The sequence below is a fragment of the Balearica regulorum genome, chromosome 1 (assembly GCF_011004875.1).
Source record: "Balearica regulorum gibbericeps isolate bBalReg1 chromosome 1, bBalReg1.pri, whole genome shotgun sequence".
In the NCBI taxonomy this organism is placed as follows: Eukaryota; Metazoa; Chordata; class Aves; order Gruiformes; family Gruidae; genus Balearica; species Balearica regulorum.
In genome coordinates this window covers 28,253,852-28,270,766 of record NC_046184.1, presented here as the reverse complement: position 1 = coordinate 28,270,766, position 16,915 = coordinate 28,253,852, and the positions used below count along the sequence as shown (strand labels likewise).

At 38.0% G+C, this 16,915-nt stretch overlaps 1 protein-coding gene across 1 annotated transcript in view; it reads left to right on the top strand.

The window, feature by feature from the left end:
- Positions 1-12,599, top strand: part of TES (testin LIM domain protein) — a 30,526-nt gene extending 17,927 nt beyond the window's left edge. Inside the window, exons 3-7 of the mRNA XM_075743881.1 lie at positions 4,201-4,453; positions 5,599-5,934; positions 9,249-9,464; positions 10,027-10,185; positions 11,375-12,599. Of these exons, the coding sequence (XP_075599996.1) occupies positions 4,201-4,453; positions 5,599-5,934; positions 9,249-9,464; positions 10,027-10,185; positions 11,375-11,566 (1,156 nt within the window). The 3' untranslated portion in view covers positions 11,567-12,599. The remainder of the gene's footprint in view (positions 1-4,200; positions 4,454-5,598; positions 5,935-9,248; positions 9,465-10,026; positions 10,186-11,374) is intronic.
- The last annotated feature ends 4,316 nt before the right edge of the window (positions 12,600-16,915 follow it).

The window sequence follows — 16,915 nt, the reverse complement described above, 5'->3', positions numbered from 1 at the left end:
TCACTGCCTGTCTTTGATAGAGCCAAAGGAGAAAAATTTAAGTCTATACATATAGACACACACACACACATGTGTTTATATATAGATGTCTCTGTGTGCATATATAATAGCAACTGGTTTTCCTGGCACAAGTCAAGTGTTTGCTTTAACACAAAAAAATAAAAATTAACCATCAGTTATCAGACAGATTTGTGATGTGTAAGTTTGAGGTAATGGAATGGGGTTGCTTCAGTAAGATAGCTGTATTGTAGTGAAAGAAACTACCAGCTGATGTAGTCGAAGTAGAAGTAATTGGCCTTATGCCTTCTGCAGAAGGGATAGTGACTAATGAACAGGGCTCTTGTGCAGCAACTTAGTGGAAGAAGGTATGATTAAATTGTAAACAGTATTCTGTAGGAAGAATTATGTGTGTAAATGTCAACTGGATATCTTTTAGGACTGGAAATTTTTCAAGAAAAGGGATGATAGATCAGGACAGGAAACTTTTGTTTGTTAGCAGTGTACAGACATCTTCATGTGGCTGAGATCATTGGGGAGCAGGGAGTGGCAACAGCCTTGGGGATTTTCCTTCGATTTACTGAGATATGCTGACATCGGTTATGACTCTGCATTCTCCATGTTCTTTCTGGATTGTTTTCTCCTGCATTTGGAGACGTAATAATCCACAAACTCTAATGCCAGGGCCGCTACACTTGCAATGTTGTTATGCAGCCCCTGTAATAGCTTCTTGCAAACTCCATGTAGGCAAAGTGTCATTCAATTGATCTTGAAAGAGCAAGGAGTCAACATTAGACTGAAATATGTACTCAGTTAAATTCTTACTTAAACTAAGTTGGGGGCAGGTGGGAGATTAGTGAGTATCTCATTCTTTTCGATCAAAGTATAAAGTACAGTAGTTCTATGCTGGTTTTTCACAGCGGGACCTAGGAAGGACCTGAAAACAAGTTGTATGCTTTTACTTCTCTGCAAGTATCTGCTCATATATTTATCAGGACAACAGAAAAATCTCTCAAGGATATTGAAATTAGTGAAACTTGTTAAACCTTCAAGGTGGGACTGAAGACTATAAAAGCAATTGACTTAGAGTACTCTCCTGGTTGCAAACAGAAATAGGATCTCAAAGCTGTTCTGCATTCTGAGAGAGTAGTACTAGAAAATGAGTATGCAATTTCCTGACATAGCATGAGCAAAAATAAGGTGCCCTTGTGGCTTTTCCAGCACATGTGAAAGTCTCAGGGGAAGAATTCCACTACAGCTTGTTGGGATGGTCTGGTCTCAGGAGGTTGTCAATGCTGCTTTGCTGTAGTTGGGTGCTGTATGGAGTGGGGAGAGCTGCACAAACTGTCAGGCTGCTGTTGTCACCACACAAGCAGTACAACAGTATGAACTGTTCCTTACAGTTGCGAACTGTTTTGCAAACAGAGCTGTTCTGAACATCAAGACTATTCTTTACTTGCATGAGCCTGTGCAGGTTACCTGAGAACATCTGGTTGTTCACAAACGTTATTAGATCACATCCTGTCAAGAGGCAAGACTGAGGCTGAGGCTTACTATTGCTAAAGACTTAAGTTGAAAAAATGAAGAAATTATCTAGTAAGCTATTGCTCAAATGGACTAACTGCTTGAATTCAAGTTGCATGTGTGCTGTGAGGCATATAGCTGCATGATGGTCATCATGTAATGATGAACTAAACCTGCAAAAAGTGAGATCTGATTCTGTCACCTGGTATTAGATGTCAAAGAAGACATGATTGAGAGTTGGTAATAAGGTATAATCATCTTAAAAGATGAGCAAAGTGACCATAAATTGCTTTACTAATATATTAAATAGTCTCTAAGTATTAGCTAAGTAAAGGACACGTGTAGACTGATGCTGAAGATCTCACAACTTTTATGTTAGGATTCCTTAAGCTGCATAGTACAGCATTTAAGCTTAATTGGCAATGTTAGTTCATGCTTGAATGTTTTTGGGAGATTGCAAAGTGCTTAGTGTTTACTAGGTATACAGATAAGTATCAGCTTTGAAATTCTGTGCATCTTTCCTGTTGTGGAAATGAGCTGGAAGTCATGCAAGCTGTCAGACAACCAACACTTCAATTATGGATCTCTAAGTTTTTATATGTTGCAAAGTGAAGTCTGTTCTTAACATTTTTATGTTCCTTGTTATTTTTAGAGTGGAGTGGCCCGTTTCTACTGCAGAGTTAGCTATTTTTATTTGGAGTGGGCTTCCTAACTTAAGTTACCATAACTTATGGTTGCTCTATAATCACATGACCAGGGCAGTGTTCATCACACACTGAAATGATAGTACCTCACATCATAAAGTGGTGTATGTATATAGAGTGTATCTTTGGGACTGGCTATGCATCACTTCACATGACCAATTATATGCAGGTCCTCCTTATTCCTTTCCTTCCTATCCCCTAATGGGCCTGCTGAAGTCATGGCGTGCTCTTGTCACGTACCTGTTAGATGCCTTAAGATAAGTGTTATGGTTTAACCTGGCTGGCAGTTAAAACAACCACGTGGCCATATGCTTGCTCCCCAGCCGTGCAGTGGGTTGGAGGAGACAATTGAAAATGGAGAAAAACAAACAAACCCTGAACCTTCATGGGTTGAGATAAAGACAGTTTAATAGGACAGAAAAGAAAAGTAATAACTAAAAAAATATACAAAACAAGTGATGAACAGCACAATTGCACACCACCCAAAGCCAATGCTCCAAAAGACCCCGAGCTGGCCCACCCCCCAGTTATGTATGGAACATGATGTCATATGGTATGAAATATCCCTTGGCCAGTTGGGGTCAGCTGTCCTGGCTGTGCCCCCTCCCAGCTTCTTGTGCACCCCCAGCCTCCTTGTTGGCAGGGCAGTATGAGAAGCTGAAAAGTCCTTGACTGCCTGGTAACAACTAAAACATCAGTGTATTATCAACATTATTCTCATCCTAAATCCAAAACACAGTGCTATACAAGCTGCTAGGAAGAAAATTAACTTAATCCCTGCCAAAACCAGGTCAATAAGGTGTGTATCTTGCCTTCAAGACTTTAGAAAGCAAGATGCAGAACCACATTAGAGTTCAATGTGTTTTGGTGAGCAGGGTCAAGAAGCATTTTATAGGAAATAGTTTTATACTGTTTGCTATGTGAAGAATAAATAATGGGATAAAATATTACTCATTCCTTTTCAAACTAGAGATCCAGAAGGTTGATCTGTTTTCTTAGGCTATAATAAGAATTTTTAGTTAACATCCAGCTTTACTAATTTTCATATGCTGTGGTTGACTGCTTTGAACTGAAGCTCTGGGGAAGCTATTAATAAATAGTAAACTAGCTTGTCTAATCCAAGGTTCTGTTTATTATATGTGAATTGTTTAATTATGCTTAAGGTAATAAATTGCTATCTAATATCCCTTAATCAAAGGAGTTCAAATGTGTTGTATATGAAAGAATACCATTTATATCTAAGTAAAGCCGTCTACCTTTTAAGGATGTTATCTGTGAAAATTCTCTGTACAGCCTGTGCCAGAGTACCTCTGACTTGGTTCAGAGCTGTCTGAAGGGCTTTGTCCATATAAGCTTTTCACTTTTCTTTCATCTTCTCTCTTAAATGCTGAACTTTGAACAGAACTTAGTGCAATTACACTGTATATATGGCTGTATGCATTTTTTTCCTTTCTAGGAAATATTTGTTTCCACTTGATAGTGACCCTGTGATAACCAGATATCATAGATACAGTGAAATGCATATGAAGATAGTAGTATAGTGTGTGTAAGTTTGAGTCTATAAAGAGAACCTGAAAAACTAAAAGCACAAATAAATGGTTGCTGGGGGAATCATGCTGATGCATTTAAGTTAACTCATGGGTCCCTACCCATAATGAATGTGGTAGGTGGGTGATAATGGACATGTATGTGTGTGATCAGTACTGAGATGTAACTGAAGGACTGATGTAGCATCAAATTCAAAATGCATTAGTATAGTTGACCATTATCTATCTGATAAGAATTTCTGTGAACAAACAATGTAAATAATATGACAGGAGAAATAAAGGATATCCTCAAGAGATGTTTGGCATATCGCAGAATAACTTGTATGTTCTGTAATCAAAGCCCAGAAAACAAGGTTTTGGGTTGTCAATGATGTTGTTACTACTTTCAGCTGAGACTGTAACTTTGTTACTGTTTCCGTAAATTTCAGAAAAATATGCCGCAACTGCAAATGTGGCCAGGAAGAGCACGATGTCCTCACAAGCAATGAGGAAGATCGGAAAGTGGGGAAGCTCTTTGAAGATACAAAGTACACAACCCTTATTGCAAAGCTGAAGAATGATGGCATTCCCATGTATAAACGCAATGTAATGATACTGACTAATCCAGTGCCAGCCAAGAAGAACATTTCCATCAATACTGTGACGTACGAGTGGGCTCCTCCTGTTCAGAATCAGACACTCGTAAGTTCGACCCACTTTTTCTTCATGTTCAAAGCAAGAGTTGATGGGAGATAGGGAAGTGGATAAATTTGCCTCTTCTAGTCATTCTGTATGTACCTCTTCTTTTCTTCCTTCTCAAAACTGAAAAGATGGTGCCTGCTTAATGAGTCTTGCTTGTGTCATCTTGCAGATATGGATGCTTGTCTGTGGAACTCCTTGAGAACTGGAGAGATGAAGAGGTTTTTAATAGATAGGATTAAGAGTTATCTGCTAAGTCCCTGGAGTGCAATTTCTCTAACCTGCCTTTTTTTAGTAAACTTGAAAAATTTGCATGGACTGCGAGCTTAAAAAAAAAAAAAATAAAAAATTCAACCCCACAACAATTTATGTCATTGTTTAAAGTTAAGGGGAACACTCAGTCTTGCATATAGCTTTTACTGTATATGGTAAGAACAAGGTTAGTGTTGACATGTAAAAGAAGAGCTCTTTTCCAGTATGTTTTCAGCTGAAGTAGATTGAGATGGTAGATAGCCTTCTGAGGATTTTGCTTCACTCTTCAGACTTTGATTGCTAATTTACTCTACTGCAGTGTTGTGTGATCCATGCTGGAATCACATTATCTCTTCATCTACCTTTCAAAATATCCTTTTTCAGTGAATTAATCAAACTTTGAGCATCCAAATCAACTGTAATTTAATATTCAGTTACAAGTTAGATTTTTAGGCTTGCCCTTGCTTTATTAAAGCTAGAGCTTTTTTTTATTTAGCTAGAATTATTTCTGCAATGGGCTGTGTGCCCCAGGCAAACTATTTCAGCTTCTACTTTTTTACGACTATACTGATCATCAGTAGTTTTAGATAGCTTTGAAGAGACAAGGTGCTGTGTAAATGTTAATTATTGTTTACTCTGAGAAGTAATAATTCTGCTCTGTAAAAGGCTTAAAAGGAAGCCTGTCTCTGACTCTGGGAAGAAGCCAATTAATGTATCTGCTGTATTTTATCTCCATCTACTGTGTTTTGGAAGCTTAATGTTTATGGAAAGAACCTTGTTTTTTGACTAATTTGACTGTCGCTAACAACAGTAGAAACAATTTTAGTCACGTGTTTGCTTAAAAGGATGGGTCTGTAGTTGAAGTGGCATCTGATATCTAATTCCTCCTGGTTCAGGCTAGACAGTATATGCAGATGCTACCAAAGGAGAAGCAGCCTGTTGCTGGCTCAGAAGGCGCACAGTACAGGAAGAAGCAGTTGGCAAAGCAGCTGCCTGCTCACGATCAGGATCCTTCAAAATGCCACGAGCTCTCCCCCAATGAAGTTAAGCAGATGGAACAATTTGTGAAGAAGTACAAAAACGAAGCGCTTGGCGTAGGAGATGTCAAGCTCCCTGGTGAGATGGAAACGAGACCTACTGACAAGAATAATGTGAACAATGGTGACAGAAGCACCTCAGCTGCTGTAGGAGCGATGGAGGACAAGTCCCCAGATCGGAAGGCACCTCAGTATGTAAGTATAAGAAAGGAAAGATAAAATAAAAAGGTGTATTATTATCAGAGTGCTCTCTTTGTTTTAACCTGATTGACTGTTTTGTTAACTTGGAATAGTGAAAACCTGGGGAGGGAAAGAAAGAAGGGGAACTGGAAAACAGTGTGAATGTCCACACAGAATCCTGGTGTATGACCAAATTTAGTGCATTGCAGTAAATAACTTCCTAGGTGACTTTTTCATCCTCATTGCAAAAAACGTATTAGCTTGGAGATACCGTTTAGCAGGGTGGCTGGTACAGAATAATAATCAAGAAACTTGTGTAGTCCTATGGACTAATTGCTATACTTTTCTCCTCTTGGAGAGTTTAGTTTAGTTTTAGAAGCCTGTTTTCTTCCTCTTTCTTGGAAAAGCACCAAAATTACCCACTGACAAATTGTGTTTAAAATTAAATGAAACTACAAAATAATAAAGTAACACCTCTCCCTCCCATGTCCAACAATCTAAGCCGTATAGCGGCTGTTTTGACTAGCCTTGTTTTCATGTTCAGATCTATTTTTTAATTTTTTTTTTTGGCATCTGATTTCTGCCTTGTAATAGCTCAACAAAAGTATGTAAAACTACCTAGTTTTCACTGATATTTCTAAAACTGTAGCCTTAAGTATTTCTGGCATAACTCACTAACTTCTGCTGTGTATGTCTCTGCTACCAATTATGATACAAAATAGGGACAGGATTACTGAAATAACATTAAATTAGTTTAGTGAAGTGATTAGTCTAGACCTTCACTTCAGCGTGGCAAAAGCTCTTGTAACTTGATTTCCAGAAATGTTACTATTATATGTATGAGTCCTAAAAATTATTTGTTTCCAGGTTAGTTACAGAAAATGAATATACAAGTTCTAGATGGACATAAAAGTCTGTTCGTTAACATGGTTGTAGAATATGGCTTTCAGTGACATTAGGGGATGTGGTGGGCTGCTCTTTGGTGTGTTTTTGTTGTTGTTTTTTTTTTAACTCATACTGTATATTACTTCTGGTGTAATTCATATGGAATATGAAATTAACACTTAGCTTTGAACATGCCCACTTACCTTAGTCATATGCTGTGCCATTTGATTACCTGTAGCTACTTCCTAAAATTAATTATTCAGTTATTTTTGCCATTCTCTTGTCATGGAGATTCTAAGATACTAAAAAGTTATTTTTATCATGGCTTGATTAGGTTGCTGTCACTTTGTCTTAACTCAGCCTCTCCTGCTGGGTTACTTTAGTTTCACCACAGCAATTCTTCACTTATCTCCTTGAGAAAGACTTGCAGAAATGCACACCTTGCGCTGTACCCTGCTGGCCAACTGGCTGGGACTACATTAAGTCAAGGGCAGGAAGCACTCTGTCCTCTTGAGTAACTGTATCAAAAGGTGCTTCCTTTTTACATTACACCTATTTATTACTTCCAGACTTTTCCTACTCAAGCTTCTGAGTATACCTCCTACTGTTTAGGCTAGGCATATCGCATCACTGTGCACAGTGATTTAGAAAGTGTCTTAGAAATGCTTAATAATCTAAGTGAACGTTTGAGTTGTTTATCTATTGTTAGCTACTGAGTTTATGCTGGGCTAAATAATCAGGATTTAGATACATTATTTTAAGGGGGTTTTTTGTCTGATTTCTTCAATGTGACTTAGTCTCAGCCATATGCTGTAGCATTATCTCAACTGATTTTTTTAACAATTCAAAATAAACCAATACAGAGAAGAGCTCAAATACCTTGCAAAAGAATTGCTATCCTTGTCTACGCTTTTTTCTATCCATTAGTTCTGCATCTTTGCTCTCCAGATTTTCTTGTACTTTGTCTTTCAGACTGAGTCTGAGAGCATGTATTCCTGTTGCTGTGGTAAATAGTCTTTTGAAAAATTAATTTTTGTTATAGGAATGGATTGCAATTCTTTTAAACCTGATTGCAAAAAAACGACAAAACACAATTCTTCACTATTAATGTACATATAATAATTGCCTCTGATTTAAAAATAAATAAATAAAACTAATCTAGTTCACCATAACTGAAAGCTGAATAACAGAAAAATGGATATTCAGCACATTTTCATCTTGTAAAGCAGCAAATCTCTTTATGCACCTTTTAACCACCTAGGCTGGGGATGTTGCAAATGGTAGGTAAGTGAATCATCTTGCCTTCATCTGGGTTCATACAACTACTAAACCTTCCAATTGACTCCTTTTGGAGTATGAGGCCTAAAGTAGACGGAAGAGTCAAAAAGCTTTATATACATATATATTTACACTTCCCCTTTCATTCTGTTCCAAGCAGTTGTTCCTCCCCTTTTGGTGTCTTTCTATGTATATTTTGAAATTGCTTGTCTGAAACAAGTGTGAGGATCTGATCGATATGCCTTAAGCTGAGACTGAGATACTTTAGATGTATTTTTTTTTATATATATGTATATACACACAATTAAAAAATTGTGGCTGGGCTTGTAGTGATGTTAATCGTAGAGAAGACCTTCCCAGGATGTTCAACCCAGTCCACAGACCAATTGGAGTGCAGGAAATGCCAAACTAATGATTGAACTATAGATTAAAATTTTTGTTTCAGTAACATAAACCACCTGTGGTTTTGACTTGAAAACAAACCCTTCTCTGTAAGCAGATATAGGGCAGAAGACTGACTATGAACTTTTTAGAGCTATTTGTAGTGTGGCTGTGTTCATAAACTTTGTAGTCTCTTTTCCATAATCATTCTCTCCGTCCAGAGATCATTAATCACAGATGATTGGACAAGAGCCATGAGTGACTAGCATCCCTAGAACACGGCTTTAAACAGAATGAGTTTGAAATATCACAAAATGTTTTTATCACCAGTGATGCAGATTTGGCTTGATCTTCTCATGACCTATAAGTACAGCCATTTTCTTGTCATGTGTTCTAGTCATAGTCTAGCTGGTTAGCTTTGATGGAGGCTTCTTATTATTTTCTCCTTATTCTTGAGTATGTAAGGCTTATAGAACATAACACGAATTTTAATTGTCTGTTCTTTTTTTTTAAGAACTGGACTGTAGTTGTAAGAGTGCGAGTATGGCAAAATACAATAATCCATTTATGTATCACTAGTGCTATGTCAGTAAATACTCATCATCTTGAATTGCTTAGTTAAACCTGTACTGTGCAATCATGTCACACTACCTGATCATGGGAGTAAATTAAAGCTTTAATTTCAGTCTGGGAAAGTGGGCTTTATTAGATATGTTGATAATATGTAATTGCTATAAATGTACCTACTCAAAGACTTATTTAACTTGTTAATAACTTGTTTCCAGTCCTGCTATCGCTGCAAACTGAACATGAAAGAAGGTGACCCAGCTGTCTACGCAGAACGTGCTGGCTATGACAAATTGTGGCACCCAGCTTGTTTTGTCTGTTGCACCTGCAGTGAACTTCTGGTAGACATGATCTATTTCTGGAAGAATGGTAACCTGTACTGTGGAAGACATTATTGTGATAGCGAAAAACCCCGCTGTGCTGGATGTGATGAGGTAGGAAATACCCTAGTACGTTGCTTTAGCACATGAGTTTGTTCCTCTCAGATGTGAATATGATTCTTAGTAAAATATTTCAGTGCAGGGATATGATGTGCCTTCACAAGTTTTAGCTGATCATCATTGCAAGGATCTGAAATTGATATGGAAAATCCACATTCAGGGATATCCATAGTTTGCTTTGGATTTGGTGGGGATTTTCTGCAGTCTATGGAGACGTGGGATGTAATACATGAGTACAAATTCTATGAAGTCCCAATTACGCAGTTGTTTCCTCATGATGGTCACTAGGGGGAGCACCTTACTAAATTATAGCTTGTGCAGCATAGAGTACAGCCTGCCTGGTGTCTTTGGCAGCTGTTGGCTCTTAATAAATGTGATGGAGGCTTTTGGAAAACAGTCAAACAAGTGAATGCATTTGGTTTTGTTGTTGAAATAATTTGAAGCAGTGGAATCACCAGGAGTTGCTTGGAAATTACAAAGTATCCTGAGGCTAGCTTTAGTGAAAGAAATACTATTCAAATGCATATATTAATATTTGTTTGTATCTTTCTCATAGCTAATATTCAGCAATGAATATACTCAAGCAGAAGGTCAAAACTGGCATCTGAAACACTTCTGCTGTTTTGACTGTGACTGCGTTTTGGCTGGGGAAATTTATGTAATGGTGAATGACAAGCCAGTCTGCAAACCCTGCTACGTGAAGAACCATGCTGCGGTAAGATCTGTATGGACGCGTTGGTGCTGTGAAGGAAGGGAACATAGATCTATGGAGCTTGAAACTCTTACTTTCTCCTAGTGTGGGAGTATCTGAAGAGTATAAATTGAATACAAGTTGACTCAAGTCAATCATCTTTTTCCCCTTAGAAAAAAATTTAAAAGCCGACAAGTATTAATTCATAAACTTGAACAAAAGCCACTGGCAGGGGGCAGGCTGTTCTGAAAGTAACTTTGCCAGTGGTCAAGCAGGATTTTGTAACAGGAGTAGGAAAGTAGGTGAAGATGAGTAATGCTGGTAAATGTTTAGTTTGTGTCAATCATAGTTCATTTGTGACCAGTGGGATTCAACTTCAGCTGATCTGCTAAAAGCATGTAGTGGCAACTGCAATCTAGGTACTTGGTTTCTTTGTTTTTCTAACAATGTGAGTTATAAAAAAGTGACTGATGGGATAAAGCTGGAGGTTTGGGAAAGGGTGGTAGTTCTTGGTTCCTAGGTACACTAGGAACTCTAATCTGAGATGATGGTCCATTCATATCTACCAATTCTTTAGCCATTAGTTGGGAGCTCAGTCTAAGGTGCATCTACAGTGTTTACATAGTAAATGGGGGGGAAAAAACTTATCTCTAGCTGGCAGTTGATAAGCTTCTGAGGTAGATGTGTGGAATTATCTTTTGGAGAGGCCTTTTTTTCTCTCAAAATGTTAACTTCTTTGAGATCTAAATGATAATTTTTGAGAACCGGATTTTAAGATGAATTACATCCAAGACTTTCTAGTAACCTGTAATTCTTTGGCATTGCTTTACAGCTACCAATGCACAGGAAGATTTGTAACTAATCTCTTCAAACGTATGGGTTATATGAAGATCTGTGCTGTTTGGCACAAGTTTTTTTTTTCATTATTTAGCATTGGAAAATCCTAACTAATCTGTCGAAGTTTAGCCCCAGTAGCAACTAGCTTATTGTGTGTGTTTCATTATTTTGTGTCTTCAGCTGCATTTTGATCAGAAAAGTCTGCTTTAAAAATAAAGTAAAATCAAAAGCTGGAGACTTTTATTTCAAAGGTTTCTTTTAACACCTTCAGCACCTTAACACCTGTCAGTCTTCTCCAAAAACACTTAAGAATTTCAGCTTTTGTTGTAGAGAGGGTGTGTGTGCTTCATTTAAGTGTTGTTTTGTTTCTAAACAGATCTGCCAAGGCTGTCATAATGCTATAGATCCAGAAGTTCAGCGTGTGACATACAACAACTTCAACTGGCATGCTACGCAGGAATGCTTCTTGTGTTCCTGTTGCAGCAAGTGTCTAATTGGCCAGAAGTTCATGCCGGTGGAAGGGATGGTCTTTTGCTCAGTGGAATGTAAGAAAAAGATGATGTCTTAAGAGAAGATGTGCACAGAACCAAGCATTGCTGTGTTCCAAAGGCCCTTGCATTTCTACTGTAAAATATATAGTATTGGGGCATTTAAAATTATTGAAAGTATTAAATAGCATTTTCCCAAAGATTTTTTTTTTGAAAGACTGAAACTTGCTATGTAATCTTCACTACTTAGGCATAATAATACTTTCTTTTTTTGGAATATTTTCCCTGAGTCTTATGTCAAATGACTTTGTATCCCAGAAATGTAAGAAAAAAATGTTATGAACTATATACACTTTGAGGGAGCTCTTTATCGTGAAGGATCTTTTTGCTGTATCTTGTCTAATGGAAGAAGAAAATGTGAAAATGCTCCATTTTTTCCTATTTTGTATGATAAATGTAACTCTTCCCCTTTGGGTTTCACTAATTTATCATTTCCCTGCTTTCATCAAGCACTTTAGAGAAAATGATCAGCTTTAGCAGCACACACAGTTTTGTTCACTAGACCTCAAATATGCAGGGAGAATGAAGCTTAGGAAGGAAAAAAAAAAAATGTTGCCTGTAATCATTTGCTAGTTGTTGACACATGGGTTCTTGAGGGATAGTGGCTACTCTAACATCTAGTTTGTAAAGTAACTCTGCTCCAGTAGAAAACTGTGGTGGCTCATGTTTCTCTTTCTTACAACTATTTATGCCTGGAAAAGTTTTCATTTTATGAATATTGAAGTTACTTTACAGATACTTTTAATTTTTGGAGGGGTACAGAGAAAATATGAGAGGAGGTCTTGTCCAGATTTAAAAAAAAAAAATTAAAAAATCCATTAACATTAGTGGGTGTCACTCTTATCCTTTCAGAACCAGCTTCTGTGTTTTCATGAATGTTCTTTGTATAAATTGTGCCTTCTAGCAGAGGGATGTGGCACACAATATGCATTTCCAAGAATGTAATTCTGCAGAAGGATCATATGTAGGCTTTTGACTTGTAAGTTCTTAACCAAAGCACAAAGAAGTCTTTCCCAGAAGACTTCCAGTATTTGAGTGAAGAAAAAAAAAAAATCATAGTTGTGTACTAGCTTTGCTTACTAGATAAACCAAATGTGTGGTTCTCTTTCTTTTTCTTAAGATTTACTGATCTACAGTGAAACTTGTTAGCTACTTTTGTGCCAAACAGTGCATGGAGAATCTTTGGTCTGAAAAAAACCCAACAATAAAAATAACATAATTTTAAAAAATCTATGCAAGTCTTCAGCTCTTTTTAAGTTTTATGGTGGCTGCATTGTAACACAAATAAAAATTAGTGTTGTTGACTTGAGTTCTCTACTCATTCTGTTCTTGTTGAATCCCCTTTGGGGGACGCAAAGAGGAGGAGAAATGTTTCCATACTTCTCTTTAGCTTTGATGTTATTTAAAAAAAAAAACAAAAACAAACAACACTTAAGGCCTGTATTACTGTAAAGTGTTTCTTGTGTAATATTGCTGATGTGCTTATAGGTGCAAAACAGTGGGTCTTGTTCCAACAAATACACAACTTCAGAACTTAATGTGAATTTACTTTTTGTTCACATAAATTATGGCCTTAATTATATTAGGACATAGCATGGGAAGTTTTGAGTCAGCACAAGTGAGCTTGGACTGTGTTCCTTGGACTTACTGCAAAAATAAGTCACTGGTGTGAGATAACTTTGTCTAAATTGAGATGTAAACTTTAGGTCCATGTTCTGGAAGCCTGTACAGCTTTTTCTCAGGGATCCTCAGGATGTACAAAAAAGTGTGTGTATCTTTCAGCAGATACCAATGGGGCTGTATTCCTGTCAGATTTGCAGTTTTCAACCAAGGAGAAATGGGATGCCTTGGTAAAAGAAGGTATTTCCAGTTTTCCATTTAAATGCTCCTTAATCTGTATCATGTGCTGTGAGAGTGCCACTCAGAGGGTGAGATAAGGTCTGATTTAATTATTATCTATGAGGATGGCTTAATATTGCCTGGGTTTTACTTGTCTTGAATGCATCTGTCCTTACCCACTCACTAACATCTAATCTAGAAGGTCCAGCTGATCTTTATAAAGAACTCTTTGTGAAAAGCTGTTGTGCAACTTTCTCTGCCCCTCCCTTGCCACCCCATCTAACAGCTCTATTTCTCCTTAATGTGATTGCTTGCACTGATGGCAGTCTTTTCACTTTAAACCTTGTTCAGTGCAGTTTTGTTTAATAAAGCTTATTGTGTAACCTTCATTCCCTGAGGACTTACTCATTCCATCAAGACAGAATTGCTAAGGAAGTTCATGTCAAACTAAACATCTCAATAGGCCATCATCTTCTAGGACTGTTTTTTTCTGTGCCTCTTGTGAGGCATGCTGGCTTGCTGTCTTAAGCTACCTCTTCTTGATCTTCCCTTGCCCGCTTGATCTCCTCTGGCTCTCTTCCCTGGAACCTGACACATCTAGGTGTTTCTGGTATAGTGTAGCCAAAGTTTAATTTATGTCTATGCCATAATTGGAAAAGATCATGTGCAGATGATACAGAGGGGAGACAAAGATGCTGCTGTGTGACTACACAATAGATCAGGAGTATTATCGGGTCTTGTAATGAGCTAGGAAGGAATTTATGTTCCTGAAGATAATGCTTTTAATGTTAGCTGAAAGATATGTTAACATAGTGGAGCTTAAAAACAAGCATTAAGGAGATTTCATTCTATCACTGCCATAATAAAAATATTGGCAGTTAAGTGTTGGGGTGTTTTTCCTCTTGTATTTTTTGGCTATTTTATCATAGAGGTCCCTTTGGATCTATTTATCTTAGTAAGCTAAGAATAGAAGCTGGAAGCTTTTTGCATACTTCAGTAATAAAAGTACATACTTTGCAGATGAAATTTTGAACTCAAAGTATGAAAGTCGAAGTTCTATGCTTAAGACTAGACCTTTGTTGGTAAGAAAGCCTTATAAGCACTCATTATAACAGCATATTCCTCTTTTCAGGCATAGTTAATTGGCTGCAAGAAACAGCCTGAAGAGGCACTTAGCCAGCTCTATTTATCATGCCACCGACAGAGTGACATTTGATTTTAACTCTTCACATGTTGAGCACCAAATGAAGGCAAAGATTGACAGTAGAAGACAAGTTTGACCTTGTCGCTATCAGCATGTGTGAGCGGGAAAAGCCCAAATTTACCCTCAGGATGTAACTTTTTGCCTGTCTTAGCTCTCTATGTTCTGTGTCGCATTTTATGCGGCTACTGTGACAGTGTAGGTTGTTATGACTCCGAGTTTGAGTTTTTAGAGTAGAGTTGTGTTTTTAGGAACTGGATGTGAAGAACAAGTAGGGTTATACAGTAGAACAACTTAATAGTAGGGATTAAACAAAAATGGAGTGTAGCTTGAGCTATGGCAGCGGAGGGCACCAAAGACACCATCCTGCCACTGGTCCAACTGGGACATATGGGAATTTGATTTTTCTTTTCCATATGGCAGTGGCAGTCAGCCTTTTCAAAGAACCCCTAAAATTACCAGATTTCTGTCCACTTATGCTTCTAACACTCTATGAAATTCTGAAATTTGCCTAGTGCCTAAAAATTACAGACAAGGTGCAATGCCATTGAGATTATCAGTAAATCCTGCTTCACTTGACCTGTTGATAACCTGGGCTGGAGCATCCAGGTATTACCTGTTGGTTGACTGCAGAGCTCAGGCGCCTTCACCAGCACCAGGAGGCCAATTGTATGAGCATTGCAACCCAGCTGCTTCTGTGCCCATGAGAGCAAAGGAGGTCTGTGGCACTCTGAGCATGCGTATGTCCTGCTGCTCTTCGGGAGATAGGGGTGTTTACGAACATGACAGGTGTTTAGCACACTTACGTTTTAATCTTTTTTAACCACTTCATACAGTAAAATTTACCTGTGTATGTCATTCCAAATATTAGTGCATTAATAGGACACTTTATAATCTGGATGAAGAAAAGTGGTGATGCCCTTATAGCTTTTACAGTACAAAGAACAAGGGTTTCTTTATTATTTTTTTTTATGACTTACTGCTACAGAAACATTTTTTGTGAACACCAAACAAAACATTTCCTTTCTCTGGGAAGAGGTAAAGTCAAGGCCAAGTCAGTTCTATATAGGGATGGTATTTTGGAGGACACCTTAGCGTACAGACACAATTGGCTTTGGATTTCATGAGACCTCTACTACCATTATATAGTCAGAATCCAATATTGCCTTTTATTTAAGGAAGACTTATCCTGTGGGTCTGTAAAGTCTAAGCTGGCAAAGGCTTTGCAAAAACTTTAAAAGAACAAAGCTAAAAAAATGCATCTTTGAATTAGTAACAGATAGTTATACGTGGTAGGAATAACCTGTAAATTTATTGAGATTAGGATTGCATCTAAAATTTATTATAGTTATACATATGCTAGAAAGAAAAGAAAAACATACGTTAAGCAGGTTTTTATATGTATATTTTACCTCTGGAAATCTAATGGCTGTGTCTTTTAAAATACGTGCTAATGAGCAATCAATACAGCAACTTACCCTTTTCACTCAGAATCTTAGGGTTTGAGTGTTACGAAACAGTTGATGGTGTGAAATAAAATTATCTGGCTTTGCTGATGTAATGACCATTAGCACAAAACCATTTACATTCAGGACTAACTTGAGGTGCTTGGAAGCTCTAGACCATCCATTCCCAGAAGAACTGGTGAGGTAGGGGTGACAGGATGGTAACACTTGGCTCAGCAACCTCTGCCAAGTTTAGCACGGGTTTGGGATGTTAGAGCTAGCAACAGGTGGCAAAGAGGAGGTTGGCAGTCCAGGAAAGGGTCAACAATTCAACTAGCAGCAGGCTCTCCAAGGGAGTAGGGGCACAATGGCTGTCCTGTAAGAACAGGATGAAGGGAGTTGGTGTCAGGATGCAGCAGTTCAAGGGCAAGGACTTGCTCCAAAAATTTGAGAATTCCTGCATGAGGTCCTCACACCCAGAGTGTGCTCTCCTGCCACAGCAGAGCCTCATACCTTGTGGCATCTCAGCAGAAAACTGTCATAAAAATCACCTCCACAAGAGTAGTCCACTGTGGTCTTCTCCTTTCCCAGCCCAAGCAAAATACTCTAAGAGAAGATTCCAATCTGATTCACATCAATATATATGAATGCTTTTGTGTCTGGTGGAAAAGGATGTGACAGACCAATAGAAAATCTTTTGCTAGGTCTCCATACCTCTCCATGTGTCAGGACTGTAGAGTGCCCCATTTTATCCTAGAAAACTGACAGGAACCTAGTCCAGCTGCTGGTCTAAGGCCTGCTGCCCGCATACCCACCATACTCCATTGAGCACAAACATTATTTTCATTATAGTTTTCTGTGTGAAACACAGGGAGGGTGTGTTC